Genomic DNA, 23078 nt, shown 5'->3' on the forward strand with positions numbered 1-23078 from the left:
ATTAAAATATTTATTTATATTTATATTCTGTGTAATTTGCAAATGAAAAATGCTAAGCATCGGAAAAATATTCAATTTCTATAAGCAAAACAGAAAAAAAAAAAAAAAAAAAGTAAAAACGTTTGGAAAAAACTTTTTAGAATTCATCGTTAAATAGGAAAAACTTTTTAGAAAGCAATATGAAATGAATATATTTGTTATTTCAGACCTAAAATATTTTTCTGACTATTCGCATACGTCGTTTTTGGAATTAATCATAAAGATTGAAATTTTTATCAAATCAAACTAAAATTTATCTTTAAAAGTAAATTCAAATCTTAGCTTTTTAAGTTGTAACTATTTAACATTTATTATTAATATTATTGCAAATAAAATTTAATAAATTTTATAAAATTTCATTTTCCTGATATCTATTATTTGTCAACTAGAATATTTTCCATGCAGCATCTGTTTTCACTTGTAAAAGTTTTGAGGCTTAAATTGAAGATAATTTAACACTCAGATTTTAAGATAAAGTTCAACTGATTCTTTATTAGATTGTAATTTCCGGATAGGAATAGACCAGAAGAATTAAATATTTTAAAATAGAATTTTTTTGTTTCATATTTATTCAGTTTTATTTTTAGATGAATTGCTAATCAATAGGATTATTTTAACATTAATCCTCAACGAATTGCATTATTTAATAATAAATTTGCATATTATTTTAATGCTTTAAAAATTTAACTTAAATATTGATTGGAACATTGTGTGATCAGTGTATGCTGGTGAAAGTATTCCGGTTGGTTGCTTGATTTAATAAGTGATCAATTCAGTTCTTAATTGTAACTGATCAGGAAATTTTATTTCAACGTTGAATTGATCGATATTAAAACTCAACAAGAATATGTTGAATACAACAAAATTGCTCGTTTTAATTGTTATCATTGTCATCGCTATGCCTAATGCAATGGGACGAAGGTTTTTTTTAATAATTTAAAATTAATTTAAAAACAAAAAAAAAAGTTTGATAACTATGCATCTGTCCGATTTTATGTCTTATAAGTCTGATTCCATATCAAAAAATAAAATAAAATAAATAAATTATATAAATATGCAAATGATTAATTGGATATTATATTTTTTTTTAAAATTTCAATGTTTAAATTTATTTTGTAAGTATTAAATATAAAAGAATTTAAATTGTTAACCATTTTACAGAGTGTCATTATGCAATCAAAAATGCAAGAAATTTTGGCATTGCTTATTGGAAGGTGAGCCAGACTGTGACAATTATAAAGGACAATGCGAATGTAAAACGGAACCAACTTAATTTCAATGATAAAAGATCGAATCGATGAAGAAAAGATCATTAATGATCTGATCAATCTTTTTTAGATTATTATTTCATCGTTTCATCATTTTAATGTATTCGCAATAATAAATTTTATTTGAATTTTGGAAATAATTATTGTAACAATTAAATGATTCAAATCATTCTTGCAAATCAAACGATTATGGCAAGAATATTTCAGGAAAACCTGATATAACTTATATGATTGATTGATTGATTGATGCATTTCTGCAATAGCATTAAATATTTTCCTTCTAAATTATCAAATGTGTATTAATTTTGAAATAAGATAGAATAACACAGAAATCTTAGAAACATAATTTGTCATTATGATTGATTTCAGATAGATAAATCATCATTATAGGGTTAAAGGTCAAAAAATAGAATAACTTAGTAATATAATGAGAATGAATCATACGCGAAATGTTAGAATGTTATTATTTTTTTTTCACTCACAGAAAATACAAACGGTTAATTTCTGCTAGATTAACAAAAATCCGGACTATAATCTATGATTACGTAACAGGAGTTGTTTTGCATGGCTTCAAAATCATACTTTTCCTGGTCTTCATGATCCGGAAGAGTATAATGGCAATTTAAGTACTGAGAGCCTCAGGTTACAATGTTAATTCGAGTACTACGAGTCTTAACCTATCTAATTGATCTAATAATAATGCATTCTTGCTTGTACGAAATTTTTCGCAGTTCAAAGATCAAAATTTGTCGTTGTGTCGCAGTCATAAATCTTTGATTTTCTCTTGTGTATCCTTCAGTGGGTCAAATGAAGTATTTGAAATGTTTAACATTTTCTTGCAACCAACTCGTCGTCTCCACGCTCTTCACAGATCGCATTGTCTTGTCAAATGCAAGTAACATTCAGCAAGCCATCTAATATTTGCAGCTTTTGCAAGAGGTACCTCAGAAGTGGGGAGCTCATAAACTTACCTGGCTGGGAGGGTCTCGCGATCAACAAGGCGGGACCTCCACGCTGAGGCTTGGCCATTGCACTCTGGGTCGGGTTGACGCGTGTGGCTATCCCGAGTTGGGATCAGCCAACAGCACAATTTTTGCGTTTGGGGTTGCGTACGCGCTCCCCCGCTATGTTTTTCTGTGACGGTGTCCAAGCACAGTGCAGCTATAGTTCTCTAACTAAAGAAGGGGGGGGGGACTGAGTCAGACATAAACTTTGACCTTTGAAACGTAGAGTACTGCTTATTGAGTGTTATATTCGCTTGTAAAGACACAAATATTCAATCATAAATTTTGAATGTACGCTTTCGTTTTTACTGGAACTGAGAGTAATCATTCTTTTTCTATGATATCTGTTAATTAAATTTCTTAAAATATCTTTTTGAGTGGTTTCTTTCATCAGAGAATTACGTATGAGTCGAATATTCCATAGGGCTATAATATATCTTTAATGGGATAAATTTTGTTGGCTCATTCTAAGTCAATTAGTAAACTTTTTTATTGTGATTTTGATATGGATGATCAATATATTGACAAGATATTATAAGAGATAATTTTAATTATTTCATAAAAATCATAAAAACAAATTTAAAACAAATAAACTTTGTGACACGCATTTATTTTGTGCTATGACATACACCCATAAATGAATGAATTTAGGCAAAATATAAGTGTTATATGTTAATAATATCGAAATGATCATGCTGAAATGCAAAAAAGACAGAATTTTTTTTTTTTTATTTTTTCTCTGCGCTTTCATTTATATCATTCAATTAAAGAAAAAGACAGAGAATAATCCTGCAAATGCATTATAATATTTCACTACTACTATCATAATCCCATACAAAAATCATTTAAGACACATATGGAGTCTGAATACCTTTGACTAATTGGTCAGAGTGTCGCCTCAACTTTATAAAACTATCGATGTTTTTTTTTGTTTTGATTCAATAATAGTGCGGGCAAAATTACAATAACTTTCTATATGAATTGCTTCTGACATTAACAAGATAACACAAGAAATTTAATAGGAAACAAATTTAGTGCTAAATTTTTAATCATATAAATTTTAAAACAATCGCAACAAGTGTCATTGGTAATTTAGTTAATTATTGCATTGTATCATAACAACAGCTACATTTAATTATAGCTGAATTAAATGAACACTCGCTAATTTGTTGGAGTGGTGCATTATAATTGGTGTCCATACATTCTCGATATTTAGGAATATTGATTTTTTTGACGTGAAACGGTTCACCCCGATCAACAGTGCACATTTTAATTGGATATGCTTCCGATGCTTTAAGAATTTTCTTTTTCTGGAAGGAATTATTGTGAATTTCATGATAATCATTTCATTTGTTATTTTAAATTAACTAGCATAATTAACTCTTAAGTAGTTTAAAAACAAATCCAGCAAAAAAAGGATCCTTTTTTATAAAATTGAAAATTGTTGACAAATTTGATAGAAAAACAAAAAAAAAAGACCATTGTTCCTAGTTGAATAATCATAATTTTATTATGTCTTACAATTCTACTTCTCAACATTTCGTAAGATCGTAAGATAACAACAAATGAACACAAAAAAGATAACTATTATTCATTATTCAATTTTATGAATAAATAATTTTTTTGAGTGATATTTCGATCAACAGTACACATTTTAATTGAGTATGCTAGCAATGCTTTGTGATCATCACAAATGCTCAAAAATATTAGCAATGAATGGGTGCTGTAGCCAATAATTAATTTAATTTAACATTTCAAAATTGCATATACCTGTATAGGTGCAATACTACATCGTATGAATCGTCGTGGATAGGCTTTCTGCGCTCGCACATAAACAATTCTCTGTTGAGGACTCATATCAGCAACGTTTTTCATTATTGCAAAATGAAGACCGTGTGAAATTCGATACACAACATATTCCCAGTTCATATGCCATCGTTCAGCTGTTTGCATTTTCATTGGTTGAAGAATCGATTCATGCGATAGTCGGACTACTGTACGATGCCTTATCTGAAGTCGAACTACTGTACGATGCCTTGTCTGAAGTCGAACTACTGTATGGTGTTTTATCTGAAGTCGAATTACTGTACGATGCTTTATCTAAAGTCGAACTACTGTACGATGCCTTGTCTGAAGTCGAACTACTGTACGATGCTTTATCTAAAGTCGAACTACTGTACGATGCCTTATCTGAAGTAGGAGTACTGTACGATGCTTTATCTGAAGTCAAATTATATTTAGAACTGTGATCAAATTCGTTAAATAGTTTCGAATGTTTAATTTATCCTTTTTTGGAGTTGGCTTTTTGATCGAATAAGAGAGAACGTTTACATTCCTCTATATTTAGAAGTAACTAATGTTATTATTGTAAATATTATTTCAAAATATTTTGCATATTTTCGTGTAAGCTTAAATTTACATAAATTCAAATTCATTCGAATTTGAATTCAAATTAATAGATTCTAAAATAATGTCAAACTGAAATACATTTTTTTGAATTTTCTCAACAAAGCATACAAGCATATGAGAATTATTAGAGATATTAAGAAGCTTGAAATTTTTTAAGTTGAAAATTTAAGATTTTTGTATTAACTATCAGAGTGCTAATACTTCTGGTTTAATATCATTTAGCAATAAAACATTTATTTGCTTAATGTATTCAAGACTAGAATATCTACTAATTAATTACCTGTACTTCTTTACTCGGCGAAATGACATGCCAATGAATTGTATATATTGGTGAGGAACGAAGTTGAACATACGTTGAACGACCACTTAGGGAGGCAAAAATGTACCGTACAGGACATTCATCTGTTTCCAGAGATGGCACCAAGCGAAACATTGATTGTGTCACCTATAATAGTGAATGACAAAAATAATTTTATTAAGAAAAGGAATGTCGCGAATTATAATTTCGCGAAAACATTTATCTAAAATAATAATAATAATAATAAAAAATAATAATTTTTAATAAAAATTAATTAATCATTTTTAGTTTCATAGTATAATAAACTAACCTCTTATGATTTATTACTCATGAGATTTTGAGTAAAATTTATTGTAAACACTTCCAATTCTTAACGCACATGATTTTATCTCAGACACGTCCAATCCTCACTTATATAAATTCAACTCTAATAAACAAAATGTTTCATAGTCATTATTGTCGACTACTTTCTGTTAACCAATATCAATTCCTCCGATCTTCCTTATTATAAGTTTCTTCTCTCCTTTTACTGCTCTGTTTATTAATACTACGTTTGCAAAAAATAAATTAATCCTTCTACTGTATTGCAAACAATTTGAATATCAACCAACAAACCCTTCACGACAACAAAAATTTATTGGTGCCACGAGCCGGGAACATGTCAAGCCACATTATTGCGAGCTTTCAACCGGCAAAGGAAAGGTTAGTCAGTCTTCTTAAAGAAGTAAATCAACTGGAGATCAAATCTCCAGAACCAAGTATGACAATAGATGAAAAAGAAGATTTTTATATAATAAGAAAAAGAGTGTTAGAAGATAAACTTCGAAGAATCCAATTATGCGTAACTACGCTTGAATCTATCAACGATAAATGGTTCACATATACTCAACAAATCGTCACGATGAAAAGAAGAGAAGAAGAGGAAGAAAAATACAAAACAGTAACAGAAGGTGACCAAGGAATATTTCAATTATTACACGAAGGAAAGGAAGCGGTAATAACACTGACAATGCACAAGGATGAAGTCGACCAAAACTTAAAGCAACTCTCAAAGGAGTTGACGAACAAACAAACAAAAGAAGAGGCAAAATTTACTCCTTCTTCAAATATTAATGTAAATCTTCCTCATTTATCGCTCCCCACTTTCGATGGAGACCCTAGACAATGGCAACAATTTTGGAGCAGTTTTAACGCAGCAGTCCACACACAAATTACTTATACTCATGTCTTAAAAGAAGGGCTCTACAAGGAATATCTGATGATATAGCTCCAGAGAATTATGAAGTCATCAGAAAACTGCTTAATGAAAAATATGGCGATCACTCAATAGTAATAACATTACTATGCAACGAACTCCAATCAATTAAACGAAATGAAAGAGAATGGATTGGAACAATTGAAAATATAGAACGAGTATACGCCAGTTAGAAGCTTTAGGAGAAAGCCTCGAACATTCAAATATTGAAATCTTGATCGAGATTAATCTTGAAATCTTGATCGATGATCGAGATTACCATTATGGATATTACATAAAATATATAAACATAAGAAGAAGGACATGCCTTGGTCAATTCTCAAACTAAGAAACTTTTTAACAAGTTTAGTTAATGTGAATGAACAGATTAGAAACTGTCAACATTCACTCACTCAACTCAATATTAAATCTACAACTACCAAACCGGAACAAAAACAACGATACAATCCCGACTCGTGGCACCAATAAATTTTTGTTGTCGTGAAGGGTTTGTTGGTTGATATTCGAATTGTTTGCAATACAGTAGAAGGATTAATAAGCCTTTATTTTTCGCAAACGTAGTATTAATAAACAGAGCAGTAAAAGGAGAGAAGAAACTTATAATAAGGAAGATCGGAGGAATTGATATTGGTTAACAGAAAGTAGTCGACAATAATGACAATGAAACATTTTGTTTATTAGAGTTGAATTTATATATGTGAGGATTGGGCGTGTCTAAGATAAAATCATGTGAGTTAAGAATTGGAAGTGTTTACAATAAATTTTACTCAAAATCTCATGAGTAATAAATCATAAGGATTGGAAGTGTTTATAATAAATTTTACTCAAAATCTCATGAGTAATAAATCATAAGGATTGGAAGTGTTTATAATAAATTTTACTCAAAATCTCATGAGTAATAAATCATAAGGATTGGAAGTGTTTATAATAAATTTTACTCAAAATCTCATGAGTAATAAATCATGAGAGGTTAGTTTATTATACTATGAAACTAAAAATGATTAATTAATTTTTATTAAAGATTATTTTTTTATTATTATTATTATTTTAGATAAATGTTTTCGCGAAATTATAATTCGCGACAAGGAATGCATTAATGTTAGAGTAAGTGCAAAAAAAAAAGAAAGGAAACTGTTGAGTTACCGCAGTGTGAAATTCGTGTAACACCGTGTAGATTTCAGATGTTCGTTGTAATGTATTTATTTGAACAAAATGTGTACGTTGTATGGCTGAGCATCGAAGTAAAATGGGTTCACGTTTTTTCACGTCTAATTCTTGTAATCGTTGTACCGGTTTATCTCAAATGAATCAAGATTTAAGAGTTGAAGTAATGCTTTCATCTAACTTTTTTCTTTACTATTTAATCAGTACGATATCTTAATCTTATCACTTAATCATTTGTTTTTTACATTTTAAATAGTAATTTATTTAAAAGAATTCTGCATTCAAATATGAAATATGAAACGAACCGACAAAAACAGAAGCAGAAGAATGCGCGAAACGATTTGATTGTAGGTTACAGTGTACTGCCTTATGCTCAAGCGACCGCTGTCTAAGCATTTTTGAAATTGGAAATAATTAAAATTAAAGAATGAAATTAAAATTCTTACATCTATCTATATGCTAATCAAATTTCGAATGTTGAGCTTTCGAATTCTAAATTGGAATTGAAAATTAAACACACATAATTGGACGTCCGGTGGATAAAAAGAGAAGAAAATGAAAGTAATATAATCTCATCGCATAAATCAACTCAAATAGGTATGAAAATGAATGGGGAAGTTCTAGAACTAATTATACTTGTTTTTTTTTTTTTTTCTTTTAGGCACAAATTATATTACTCTTTGTATCTTACAGAAGCAACATAATTCTCCATTATTATTATTATTTATCTCATTTTTTGGTATATTTTTAATTCTAAATTAAGTTGTAACTTTAAATAGATTTTATATGCGACTACTCGTATTCAGCTATTCCCATGTTTCAAATAATGAAATTTCAAAATCGAATATCTGTAAAATCGAAAATTTTATCTGATAATAGGTAATTCCCACTTTCAGAATCGCTACTCACAATAATTTTTCTGGTATTTACCATATGTGTATCGCTTATAAAACAGTAATATTGTACATAATCAAGCCATGTACCTATAACCATTTCAAGTAAAAATCTAATTCGAAATTTAAAAAATCTACGTAAGTTCACGCAATTACATCTTTTGGAAGAGGATAACAGCAAAGAGTTCAGTAAGTTGTTGAAAGTAAAAAAAAAAAAAAAAAAAAAATTCACAGATTATGTAAATTATAACATTATTAAATCATAACAATTACAAAGTGCCCAAATTGAGAAAAGGAAGAAAGGCAAATATTACGGATTATTAAAAACACAATTCTAACGAAGTAAATTGCCACTCTTAGGCTTAGACTTTGGACTTTCAGGTGATGTGAGGATTACAGCAGTGAGTTCATGTGGTCATTTTATTTGAATGTAAAATTGAGGTATAATTTGTGCTTAACCAAATGATCTGATAATGCTTGTAACCATTCGAATTGATTAATTAAGTGTGAAATGAAATATAATGCTTCTAGATGGCTAATTAATTTATCACTGACCAATTGAAGACTTTTCTATGATATAATTTTCGATTAATTATATCACAATTATATCGATTTTTTTTTCTTTTTAAGCGGTGGTTGATTAACATTATATCATATTATAAGCATAAGCATAACATCTTAAAAGCATAACATCTTAAACTAACATATGTGATTCTTAATATGCACCTTCTAGCTATAGCTTCTTTTTTTAAATTACTTTAAATAAAAAGCGAGGAAGAGTGAGAAATCTCTGAAACACAATCATACAAATTAACTAAGTATTAAAGGTATTCAAGAAAGGTAGCGTAAGTTCATTTATATTGTTAAAAAAAGTTTCTCCACATTGTTACGAAAAAGGCGTCATCACATTAAATTTAGTAAATTAAAACTTGAAATTTCAAAAGTATTTGCGTAATTAGGCGAAGGAATTAATTATATGAATTTTGTAACTGTTATCAAACCCTTTGACATCACTTATATTATCGATATTTTATTGAAGCTAGAAAAGATCTTTTAGCAAGTTTCTTCACTATTACAAAGTTTGAACTTTGCCAACCAAAATGCCTGAGTGGATTATCTGCTAAGTAGTATGTTTGGTAGTTTTCAACTCAGTAAACAAATATGAGAATTGACGATAGCCATTTACTTAATTCTTGAATGGCTCATTCCATCAAACGCGCATTAAACTAACTGACAATAAAATGAAATCTATTTAAAACTGAAATTAATAACTAATCTTTGCATTGCTCAAATTGTTAGAAAATCACATCAGACTTTCGAGATTCGAGCTGATAAGATTAAATAAATATTAAATCCATCATTATCTTCCGCATAATTTATCAAAGTTTCTCGAGAAATATCGCATTTGAGCAAAATTAAAATTACATGAATAAATGCAAGATGCAAGAACAGTTAGCATGCATTACATTCACACTGCATGTGCAGTTAGCAGTCTGCATGCATTACATACACTTTGCATGTGCAGTTAGCAGTCTGCATGCATTACATGCACGTTGCATGTGCAGTTAGCAGTTAGCATGCATTACATTCACACTGCATGTGCAGTTAGCAGTTAGCATGCATTACATGCACACTGCATGTTGGTAAATATATTTTTAATGCAAGATGCAAGAACAGTTAGCATGCATTACATTCACACTGCATGTGCAGTTAGCAGTTAGCATGCATTACATTCACACTGATATCAAACAAATTAATATTAACTAATCTTTGCATTGCTCAAATTGTTAGAAAATCACATCAGACTTTCGAGATTCGAGCTGATAAGATTAAATAAATATTAAATCCATCATTATCTTCCGCATAATTTATCAAAGTTTCTCGAGAAATATCGCATTTGAGCAAAATTAAAATTACATGAATAAATGCAAGATGCAAGAACAGTTAGCATGCATTACATTCACACTGCATGTGCAGTTAGCAGTTAGCATGCATTACATGCACGTTGCATGTGCAGCTAGCAGTTAGCATGCATTACATGCACACTGCATGTTGGTAAATATATTTTTGCCCTAATCATTCTTTCTTATCACTAATTATAATCTGTCTATCATTGTCATCACCATGATATTAAAGTGAAGAAAAATACGATATAAACGGATAATTTGCAGCTACTCCTTGGTTTGTTTAACCCTTCTCAACGAATGATTGGCCCGATTGTTAGGTAAGTATGTTCGTCCGTATCTAAGAGTAGCAAAATTTCTGGCGGTTATCCGCTCCATCATTTTTTGGGAAAGTTGCCCTCAACGGGCAACAGAATGTTTCGATCAATTATGCCAACATTGAATCTAAAGTAGACTCATTCTTTAGACCTATAAATCTCATTTTTTAATAAATTTGACAAATTTCTAATTAGTAATTGCAATAATGAATTACCTGAAAATATTGTAAACATTATTTTCTGCAACAAACCTTCCACACTATTTAGCCAACCGATTCACCGCTCTGCAAGAAGAATTCATTCCAAGAAATATCCAGAAAATATGGCGAAAAATTACGAAAAGAGTATAAATTTGGAAATATGGTTTTAATTCAATAAATTAAGAACGAACGATTGGATGGTTTAAAATTTTCACTTGTAATGTTATATTTTACTAAATAATTAATTTGTTTATTTACTGTAAAGTAATTAGATTGTAAAGCTATTAAATCATTTTGATAAAGCAAAAATTATAAATATTGGATAGAAATGTTCAAAATATTTGTTCAAAGTACCATTCCGATGCATTCAATTTGCTGTTTGCTCAAAGCTATAAGATCATTTCGGTAAAATACAAATTATTTTTTACTCGCTCAATGTTGCACTGATCATAAACACTATTATCGAATTATCAAAATCAAATGATAATATCAATGATAAATACTATTTTAGTTCTAAGAACATTTGTTTTCAATGAAAAATAAACAAGTGATTAAGTCTGTTTTATAAAATTAGATAAATAAGTCGAGATTCCATATGACTACTTAATAACTGTACAATTGATATGCAGTTTAATAGATTTCGAGATTTTGATAGGAATTGAGGTGAAAAATTAAATAAGAGGTAAAAAAATGTGATAAAAAATAAATTTAAGAGAGGTATATAAAAACACTTTTTTTTTCATCTTTTTCTGTCTTTTTTCCTAATACTACTGAAACAAAAGCAATATTAGATGGAATAGTTAGAAATTTTGATAATTATTAATAATTCAAAGAAATCAGATCAACAAAATGAGCTGATAATTTGAAATTGTTCAAATAGCAGCACTCAATTCTTCATCATTTCCTGTATTAATTTGCAATAGAAGATTTACTGACAAAACTGAAACTGCAAGATGAGAATGCATCGTGCAGTCAGCACAGTTAGCGTGCATTGAAAGTGCATGAAATATTTTTCCTTTATCTCTCTGATCATCATTGATTAGTAACTTGTCTATTACTCACATCTTTTTCAAAATAAGATTTGGGAGAATTTGCGGGGGGGGGGGCAACATTCAACCTTTAAATGGTTATCTGGGTTATTTGTCACTTTGTTAGTGACAACTCTTACCTGCAGTCAGTATAATGTGGCACTTGTCATGTCATTTTTTGGGTCGTCGTTGTTTAAAAGCGACAGTAATATGTCAACATTGAAAAGATCAATTGTTTAAAATTTTTTTTTTATAAATTTTATCATTTCTAAGTATTATAAAGTGAAATTTTTGTGGATTTTTTGCATTAATTTTAAAAGTGACATCACTAAAATGTGGGCAGGTCAGATCGGATGATTTGCCTACATATCTGATGAAAATGGATTCATAGGAAAAATTTCAAACAAATTCAAAATTCGTTTATAATATTAATTAATTTTAATTTTTAACACTGAAAAAACATATTTTAGTAAAAGCTTATAGTCTAATTAATGGGAAGTAATGTTAGCCAGAATTGTTGAAAAATTTTTTGCATCAGTGAAAACTTTCAATTAATTAATTTCAATACAAAGTTTTATGTAATGAATGATCAAATTAATATCTTACATCCATTTTTTTTTTTTTTTTGAAATCATATATAATCTCTTAAGAGTATTAGAAAGTGAGAAAGAAAGGTGCATACTTCAAAGACAAATATTTTTTCTTATATTTTCTACTTACCAATCCGTTCATTACTTACATCACTAACAATTGAATATAAATGACTTCTAGGAAGAAATTGATTATTCCCGGGAAGCAAATTAAAAGTGATAATGGGTGATTACATGGATATCAGTTAGCTTGATTTTTCCTTCGTTAATTTGAAATGATAAGCGTTTATTTTTTGCACTTATCACTGCAAGATGACACACTGCTAGCAACGGCATATAGTTTTCATTGATGTTATTTACGACCAATCCAAAATTGAGCAAACAGCAAAATGACCTTATATATATTTCAATGAAAACCAATGATTCATGATTTAGAAGGAGAAAGCTTAGATGATATTCAGGTTTGCAATAGGTAATGTATTGACAGAATTGAAACTGCATGAATAAATGCAAGATGAGAATGCATCGTGCAGTCAGCAGTCGGCATGCATTGAAAGTGCATAAAATATTTTTCCTTTATCTCTCTGATCATCATTGATCAGTAACTTGGCTATTACTTACATCTTTTTCAAGCTTATAAAAGGTCGAAGCGAATTTTTAAATGACTGGACCCCGGTGTTACTACCTGTCTGGCTTGTTTGTAATGTAGTATTGATTGATTGGTTTGATTTGATTGTTGATTGTATGAGTTTGTCTGTTTCCATAGGTAGTAACCGATGGTCATGTGACACTGATGTGTTATGTTATTTTTTGGAAAGTCGTTTTTTTAAAAGCGACAATTGTTTTCAATGTTGATTTTTAAATTTTATCATTTCTAAGTTATTGTAAAGTGAAATTTTTAATAAATTTTTTGCATCAATTTTAAAAACAATCGTTGCAGGAAGAGGCTGCGATGTACATGGAAGGGTTGCAATGGGTTATATATTTACATATTATTAATAATTAAAATGTTTATTTTATTATTAATAGTTAAAATGTTTATTTTATTATTAATAATTAAAATGTTTATTTTGCCTGCGTAAATTATCATTACTCCATTTACTTACAATTTCATCTTTTTGTAGTAAAAGTATGCAATCTGTTATTAGTTACATGCTAATCAAGAAAAACAACAATGTAAACATGAATAATCATAAATTAATTCAATTCCATCACTATACAATACGAACCCAAAACCCAATAATGCGAAGTGAGCAAGCAAATTCTAAATTACTTCATAAATTTTTTTGAAAATTTTTTGCATTGGTTTGAATATTTATTATATTATATTACAAATTAATTCTGAACTTATTTAATGCTTTTTCTAGGTTTGCATTTTTATCAAATATGATCTATCTATATTCCAGCGATGTTGTTTTTAAAATTGTTGTAATAAAAAAAAAAAATCCAGATGAAGTTTAGAAATGATAAAAATTTGAATTCAATGAAAACGGTTGATGTTTTCAAATAAATTTTAACATCGAAATTATTTTTTCTCATTCATTCATGCTTTGAAATTATCGCACTTCTCATTAATTGGTTTATTCTGAGACGTCACTTTTCGTTAACTCGTTAAATTAAAAAAAGTGGTTACTTAATTTTAGAAAAGTTAAGTTTTAAGTTTCAAAGTTAAGTTTTTTTTTAGGTTTAAGTTTTTTTAAGTTTCAAGATAAATAAACTTTTAGAGAGTCAAAAAACATCTGAAAGTATATTGATAACCGATAGAACGCCAAAAGTACTGCTAATGTAATCATAGAAAATTCCCTACTGCTGTTTTTATCGCAAAGCAATTTGATTGCGTTTATTAAAATTCTCGAATTCCGAATGTGAAATATTTCACAAAATCAAGCTTTATGCATATCTGATAATAATCTTATATGATTATTTACATATACTAAACATTTTAGCTAGTTTTAATCATAGATGATGTTGTATACATTTTGATAACTAAATGACTCTATACTTTTTTTAGAAGAATCAAAATATTGTTTAAATCCAATCATAATATCCTTATGCTCTATTCAGCGTGATCATTAATTGAAAGTGCATAAAATATTTTTCTTTTGTCTTTCTGATTATCACTGATTAGTAATCTGTCTACCACTCACATCTTTCTCATCTAAAGTTGAAGCAAATTTTGACTGAAGAAGGAAAGACTTCGCATTTGCTACCCCTTTGGGTTGTTCTGTCGTGATTATATGGGCTTGACCGTTTCGTTTGGTAGTAATTGTTGAAATAACAGTTATGTTATATTATTTTTTGGGTAGTCGTCGCCTATTTACCGACGCACTATAAATTAACATTGATGAATTTGAATATCAAAATTTAACTGATTTTCGACCAATTTGATGATTTCCTGACTAATCACTGTATAAATCTATCAATCACTTGAAAATAAATATGATAAATAATTTTTTTTGTTAAAATATTTCTTTTAAAATGAAGCATGGAATTATAGTTATAATTTGCAAAGATTTCATTATTGCGTTAATTGATTTTCGCTTAATCTATAAAAAGAATTCACTATGTAACTGTTTCTCTTATTTTATCTGACTGCAACTATTAATGCATTAGTCTCGACAATCTTAGTCTAGAGAATGCTAATTGAGGTCACAGCCGCACCGCTAGTATATGTAGTTCATTTAAATGAATGATTGTTTCGATTATTATTAGATAAATTGGTATATATATGTATTGTATCGCAGAATCTTAAAGTTAATATCAGAAATGTATAAAAATTTAAATTAGAATAACTTAGAAATGATATAATATAAGAAATCATGAAGACAGTTATTGTTTCCAATGTTAATTTATATTGTCGCCCTTAAACAGACGACTTCTCCAAAAAATAACATAACAGATAACTGTCACTTGACAAGTATTACTACCAATGGAAACGGACAAAATAAACAATCAAACCAATCATTCAACACTACATGACAAACAAGCCAGACAGGTAGTAATTAGTTACTGTTTGGTCACTAAAGCTAAAGTAAAGGGTCGCTTCGACCTTTTATCTTAGCTTGAAAAAGATGTGAGTAATAGACAAGTTACTAATCAATGATGATCAGAGAGATAAAGGAAAAATATTTCATGCACTTTCAATGCTGTACGAGGCAATTTTATAAGCTTGAAAAAGATGTAAGTAATAGCCAAGTTACTGATCAATGATGATCAGAGAGATAAAGGAAAAATATTTTATGCACTTTCAATGCATGCCGACTGCTGACTGCACGATGCATTCTCATCTTGCATTTATTCATGCAGTTTCAATTCTGTCAATACATTACCTATTGCAAACCTGAATATCATCTAAGCTTTCTCCTTCTAAATCATGAATCATTGGTTTTCATTGAAATATATATAAGGTCATTTTGCTGTTTGCTCAATTTTGGATTGGTCGTAAATAACATCAATGAAAACTATATGTCGTTGCTAGCAGTGTGTCATCTTGCAGTGATAAGTGCAAAAAATAAACGCTTATCACTTCAAATTAAAGAAGGAAAAATCAAGCTAACTGATATCCATGTAATCACCCATTATCACTTGTAATTTGCTTCCCGGGAATAATCAATTTCTTCCTAGAAGTCATTTATATTCAATTGTTAGTGATGTAAGTAATGAACGGATTGGTAAGTAGAAAATATAAGAAAAAATATTTGTCTTTGAAGTATGCACCTTTCTTTCTCACTTTCTAATACTCTTAAGAGATTATATATGATTTCAAAAAAAAAAATGGATGTAAGATATTAATTTGATCATTCATTACATAAAACTTTGTATTGAAATTAATTAATTGAAAGTTTTCACTGATGCAAAAAATTTTTCAACAATTCTGGCTAACATTACTTCCCATTAATTAGACTATAAGCTTTTACTAAAATATGTTTTTTCAGTGTTAAAAATTAAAATTAATTAATATTATAAACGAATTTTGAATTTGTTTGAAATTTTTCCTATGAATCCATTTTCATCAGATATGTAGGCAAATCATCCGATCTGACCTGCCCACATTTTAGTGATGTCACTTTTAAAATTAATGCAAAAAATCCACAAAAATTTCACTTTATAATACTTAGAAATGATAAAATTTATAAAAAAAAAAAATTTTAAACAATTGATCTTTTCCATGTTGACATATTACTGTCGCTTTTAAACAACGGCGACCCAAAAAATGACATGACAAGTGCCACATTATACTGACTGCAGGTAAGAGTTGTCACTAACAAAGTGACAAATAACCCAGATAACCATTTAAAGGTTGAATGTTGCCCCCCCAAATTCTCCCAAATCTTATTTTGAAAAAGATGTGAGTAATAGACAAGTTACTAATCAATGATGATCAGAGAGATAAAGGAAAAATATTTCATGCACTTTCAATGCACGCTAACTGTGCTGACTGCACGATGCATTCTCATCTTGCAGTTTCAGTTTTGTCAGTAAATCTTCTATTGCAAATTAATACAGGAAATGATGAAGAATTGAGTGCTGCTATTTGAACAATTTCAAATTATCAGCTCATTTTGTTGATCTGATTTCTTTGAATTATTAATAATTATCAAAATTTCTAACTATTCCATCTAATATTGCTTTTGTTTCAGTAGTATTAGGAAAAAAGACAGAAAAAGATGAAAAAAAAAGTGTTTTTATATACCTCTCTTAAATTTATTTTTTATCACATTTTTTTACCTCTTATTTAATTTTTCACCTCAATTCCTATCAAAATCTCGAAACCTGTTAAACTGCATATCAATTGTACAGCTATTAAGTAGTCATATGGAATCTCGACTTATTTATCTAATTTTATAAAACAGACTTAATCACTTGTTTATTTTTCATTGAAAACAAATGTTCTTAGAACTAAAATAGTATTTATCATTGATATTATCATTTGATTTTGATAATTCGATAATAGTGTTTATGATCAGTGCAACATTGAGCGAGTAAAAAATAATTTGTATTTTACCGAAATGATCTTATAGCTTTGAGCAAACAGCAAATTGAATGCATCGGAATGGTACTTTGAACAAATATTTTGAACATTTCTATCCAATATTTATAATTTTTGCTTTATCAAAATGATTTAATTGCTTTACAATCTAATTACTTTACAGTAAATAAACAAATTAATTATTTAGTAAAATATAACATTACAAGTGAAAATTTTAAACCATCCAATCGTTCGTTCTTAATTTATTGAATTAAAACCATATTTCCAAATTTATACTCTTTTCGTAATTTTTCGCCATATTTTCTGGATATTTCTTGGAATGAATTCTTCTTGCAGAGCGGTGAATCGGTTGGCTAAATAGTGTGGAAGGTTTGTTGCAGAAAATAATGTTTACAATATTTTCAGGTAATTCATTATTGCAATTACTAATTAGAAATTTGTCAAATTTATTAAAAAATGAGATTTATAGGTCTAAAGAATGAGTCTACTTTAGATTCAATGTTGGCATAATTGATCGAAACATTCTGTTGCCCGTTGAGGGCAACTTTCCCAAAAAATGATGGAGCGGATAACCGCCAGAAATTTTGCTACTCTTAGATACGGACGAACATACTTACCTAACAATCGGGCCAATCATTCGTTGAGAAGGGTTAAACAAACCAAGGAGTAGCTGCAAATTATCCGTTTATATCGTATTTTTCTTCACTTTAATATCATGGTGATGACAATGATAGACAGATTATAATTAGTGATAAGAAAGAATGATTAGGGCAAAAATATATTTACCAACATGCAGTGTGCATGTAATGCATGCTAACTGCTAACTGCACATGCAACGTGCATGTAATGCATGCAGACTGCTAACTGCACATGCAGTGTGAATGTAATGCATGCTAACTGTTCTTGCATCTTGCATTTATTCATGTAATTTTAATTTTGCTCAAATGCGATATTTCTCGAGAAACTTTGATAAATTATGCGGAAGATAATGATGGATTTAATATTTATTTAATCTTATCAGCTCGAATCTCGAAAGTCTGATGTGATTTTCTAACAATTTGAGCAATGCAAAGATTAGTTATTAATTTCAGTTTTAAATAGATTTCATTTTATTGTCAGTTAGTTTAATGCGATAATTATATAAAGTTTTCATTGTTTTCTATTATTTCTTACTTAATTTATAAATAATAATTTCTTTTTTCTAGCTGGAACATTCCACTATCTGTGTTGATCAAATTAATTTAGATCAAATTAATTGATAATTTATTCAATGCATGCAAAAAAAAAAGAACGAAATAATGTAGTGGAGGAAAATGATAATTAAATAAATACAAAAGTTTTCGATTCAAAATGGGGAACTCTGATTGTTTAAACTATTACTAATACAATTTCTTTGCCAGCAATAAATATAATTAAATAATTATGTTATCAAAATAATTAAAAGGAATCAAATTGACCTTTGATAAAAAGGTCTCGAAATGAATGAAATTTATCAATTTTGTTTTTTTATTTTAATCCTAAAATAATTTTCGAAATCCAGATTTAAATTTGATTCTTGAAAAATTGTTATTTGCTATTTTAGAATTTTTTGAAACACAAAAAAAAGCATTTCAAATAAATGAAACAATCAATTGTTTTCAAAATGCCTATAGCGAAAATATTCTAACAGCAAAATTAGCAGCGAATGTATCAAATCAAAGTGGGTATTTGAAATTTTTCATAAAATTAACATTAAAATCAAGCAGATACATCATTGATAGCAATGGAATTTCGCTTTGTCGTTTTTTTCGTTTTTTTAAAACATTTTGTTTGATATCAGTGCAATTCCTAATAAAAAATTCATTTTCCATTAGTGTTATTTGCCTTATATATTTTCATAAATATATTTTGAATGTCGCAAATCCATTTATTTATTTCATTCTTTAAAATTATTTTGGTTGTTCATTCATGTAATCCCTATATTTATTTCTCGTATGTTATTAATTTTGTTATTAAACTATTAATTCCATTAAACTGAATAGGCAAATTTAATAAATATTCTAGCGTCAAAAAACCATCATTAATAAATCAAAAATAATTATGAGTACAGAGAACAGTATGTCAATTCATCAGTCAATAAATAATTTTTATAATAATGAAATAACAATTATCTCACTTAAAACTTGTTATTTTTTTTCCAATTAATTAACTTGTTTTTAAATGAACTGTAATTAGTCTTCTTTTTTGCTTAATTAAACTTCTGTTAATTTTATCTATATTTTAATTTCAGTGTCATTTTGCAATTATTGTTCAATATGAGAGTGAGCAGTTGTCACATTTGGTTGATGATAATCGTATCATGGCTAACATTGTCTTCTAGTGATGTATGTTTATTCAAAATCTTTTTTCAATTGTTAATTTTATTCTTAATTTCAACTGTTAGTAAATTGAAATTATGTTAATAGTTATCATTTTAACAAAATTTCATTTGTTATTGAATTTTATTAGAATAAGATTAAAATGGAATTTTTGGAAATTTTTTTAAAAAAAAAAACAAATTTAAACTTTAGTGGAAATATTTCTAGGAAATTGAATCGATTCATCTTAAAACGCCTTCATTAGATAGAAAAATTTATGAGGTGCGCACAATGGTTGTAACAAACAGTAGTGAAGGAACTGGTGAAAATAAAGTATTTATTCAACGTACTAACAAAAAGTTAAAAAAAATATCTGTGAGTATTTTGAATGCCACATTTGGTTGATGATAATCAATAATTCAGTCATTTGAATTTGACAAAAAATTTTGCATTGCATTTATTATTTCCATTCTTTTTTTTTTTTCTCATTTTACATAATGATAAAAATATTTACTTCAGTTTAATATTTGTTGAATTGTTCGTTGATTGTTAACACTTTTAAGTCATCTGAAATCTAATGAAGATAATTACAAAGTATTCTGAAATTTGAAATGTTTGAATCTCTGAAAATAGTAATTAATATGCAAAAAAAAAAAAAATGGAAAATGATAAAATTAATCCTAAATGTAATAAAAATGCACAACCGATCTTATCTTTGAACTAAAAATATTAATTATTTGTAAATACAAAACGAATAACTGTTAACAAATGATTTTAGCAGAGATCATTTCTTAAATTTAATGGTAGGACATGGTGTATGCCGATAATGTTAAATGAAGGATATTGCAATTATCATCTTACTAATTTGTAAAAATATTAAGGAAAAATCTTATAAAATTGTACTATAATTCGCCATGTAAGTCAAATGTAAGAAAAATATAGAATTGCTTGTGAAAACATAAAATCTAATTCTAAAATTTTGGTTCCCACTTGCAAAATTATGAATTACTCATTAATTAAAATATGATTGTTTCAAAATTTATGTTTAAAATTATATTTAAACCTTTCTATGTCTGTTTTAATCTAATCTTATAGTGATGGGCATTCAGGATTTTATCATTTATCATTAATTTTACCATGAAATAACTGGAAATTACTTTTTCCTATTTAAGCAATTTGTTATCAACAATAAAAATTTGTGATATTTTTGCAGTTACTTTTCAGATCATAGCAATTGTTTTCAAAACAACAGAGAGCATTCAAAATAAAAATGAGCTTCTAACAGTTTTTTATAAAGTTAAATTTAATAAATGAAATAATTCTCCATTAGTAATATAATTAAGTTTATGTTATTTTAATATGCGAATCCTTTCTTCTGCTCAGTTCACGGATACATATTTTATTGAAATTAAAACTTAAAACTAGTATTATTTGAAATACATAATGCTTTTTGGGCGGCAAAATGATAATTTTAATGCCAATTTATATTCAAACTTGAACAAATTGAAATTCCACATGACTACTGCATGCATTTAGCAATCATTTCTCACATAAAAAAAAAAAAACCTTTTTTCTGTAGAGGAGTATAAAATGTTAAAATTACGAATTATCAAAATTATTACAACGAAAACACTGGTTTCTTCTTATGTATTAACTGTTTTCGATGAAATTTATTTTATGTCTTATTAATCACATTTTGAAATAATAATAATTAATAATAATGACAACCTATTATTATTGCGTGTCTTATTAATCTTTCATATTTCTTATAATCAATTATTAATGAGAAAAAAGAGACAAAAACAATTTTACAGTGTTCTGTCCACCATTTGCTTAACTCATTTTATTCTCGAAAAGAAGTGTTTGACAGGAAATCTCAGCGCTCCGTCAATGATTGCTGCATTTAATTTTTAATAGGCAATAGAACATCACATACAGAAGATATTTCGACCGAATTTTTTTCCTAAAAATTTTACTTTCTTTGTAGAAATATTTAAAATATGAGAAAATAAACAAAGATGAATTCTTGTAATAACTGACCAAGAGATAGCTTTATCTGATTACTTGTCTAAATGAGATCGAAAGAATTTCAGTTTCTGCTGCATCATCATTGAATTTCATAAGCCAGATCGAATAATTGCTTGAATAGCTTCACGGATTCATACAAAGTCTGGCTGATTTGAGAGAATATCTATTTGTCTGGAACGAATTCAATTGATCCTTTCGATAAATTTTCACAAAAGAATATTAAATAATTATGAGTAAGCTGAAGAACATTAGATAAGGTTTGTTGGCTATGAAGTTTCTGAAAATCCTGATTCTTTTCAGTAATATTAACAGAAATCAAGAAATCAGATTAGCTATATAAGGATGATTTCGAGATTGTGATATGATAAGTGGCATATATTTCAGTCATTAATATTACCGTTACTGTCATAAATTGAAAGACAAAAAAAGAAATATGTACCCATTTAAAATTTTATTAAAATTTTGTTAGTAGTAAAAATAATTTACTGACAATGACGGCAATAATAAAGGTTGAAAAGAATATAGGCATCTTGAATATTAAATAGACAAATGGAAATGGGTAAGGCAACATGGAAAAAGCAAAGTATATTCAAAATTTCTTGCTTTCTTAGATATACTAATATTTCAAAATTTAGAATTGAGATAACATAGGAATATCATAGGCAAGTAACAAATAATAGCTGAATTAAGAAATAAAAAATCAATGTATTAATAATTATCAGCGGATTTAAAAGTAATTTAAGTTGCTTTCAGCATAACAGTGAATACTTGGTTGCATATTTGGTCTAAAATAAAAATTGATAGTAGCAGACTCACCGGGATAATTGCTAATACCGAAATAAGTAAAACTCCACGCAGAATCATTTTGGACTACAAACCATAAGCGAAATTAATTATTGAAATCGTTGAACGCTTCTCACCATATGAACAGCTTGCAGCTAAGCACATCATAATGCCTAAATTCGAAACCCAACAATATTTGAATATCAATTCTTATATGCTGGAATACGGACCAACAAAAATCAACAATAAATAAGAGGTTAGAAATGCTTCAAACATTGAGTGGTTTTATTTTCGATCTAACTCTAAAAGAATGCTGAAAAAGAGAAAGAGAGAAAAAAGCTTTTTTTGTATAGAAGAGTGCTCATATAGATTACTTAGTTATACAGATTACTTGACAGTCTGTGTAGATCGTTGTCAGAGCTCTCATAAGTCATAACTCTCTCTCTAAGGATCAAACGAATGATAGAATCATCATTGATGTATTTGCATATTTGCACTTAACCCTTTTCCTATGATGTTCTTTTCTATCGCATTATTATTATTTTTTGTTTAATTAATGAACTTTGACTAAT

General features: G+C 28.1%; 3 protein-coding genes and 1 non-coding gene across 4 annotated transcripts; 3 read left to right on the forward strand and 1 right to left on the reverse strand.

Moving 5' to 3' along the window:
• Positions 1–886: 886 nt before the first annotated feature.
• On the forward strand, positions 887–1312 carry Bm340 (Uncharacterized protein; the record flags this gene model as incomplete). The annotated part of the gene is made up of 2 exons (XM_001894601.2): positions 887–960; positions 1201–1312. The coding sequence occupies 2 exons, from the start codon at positions 887–889 to the stop codon at positions 1310–1312; spliced, it is 186 nt and encodes a 61-aa protein (XP_001894636.1).
• A 958-nt stretch (positions 1313–2270) lies between these two features.
• Bm16905 lies at positions 2271–2432 on the forward strand. The gene has a single exon (XR_006228130.1). It is a non-coding gene; the product is annotated as a small nuclear RNA Bm16905 (small nuclear RNA).
• Positions 2433–3411: 979 nt separating this feature from the next.
• On the reverse strand, positions 3412–7833 carry Bm9262 (Uncharacterized protein; the record flags this gene model as incomplete). Its single annotated transcript, XM_043077808.1, has 5 exons — positions 3412–3621; positions 4082–4321; positions 5001–5165; positions 7417–7571; positions 7743–7833. 5 exons carry the CDS (start codon positions 7831–7833, stop codon positions 3412–3414), a joined length of 861 nt encoding a protein of 286 aa, XP_042933742.1.
• An 11417-nt stretch (positions 7834–19250) lies between these two features.
• Bm17431 (Uncharacterized protein) lies at positions 19251–20100 on the forward strand (the record flags this gene model as incomplete). Its single annotated transcript, XM_043077809.1, has 3 exons — positions 19251–19330; positions 19629–19722; positions 19924–20100. The coding sequence occupies 3 exons, from the start codon at positions 19251–19253 to the stop codon at positions 20098–20100; spliced, it is 351 nt and encodes a 116-aa protein (XP_042933743.1).
• Positions 20101–23078: the final 2978 nt, after the last annotated feature.

The sequence above is a fragment of the Brugia malayi genome (assembly GCF_000002995.4).
Source record: "Brugia malayi strain FR3 genome assembly, contig: Bm_v4_Chr1_scaffold_001, whole genome shotgun sequence".
Classification (NCBI taxonomy): Eukaryota; Metazoa; Nematoda; class Chromadorea; order Rhabditida; family Onchocercidae; genus Brugia; species Brugia malayi.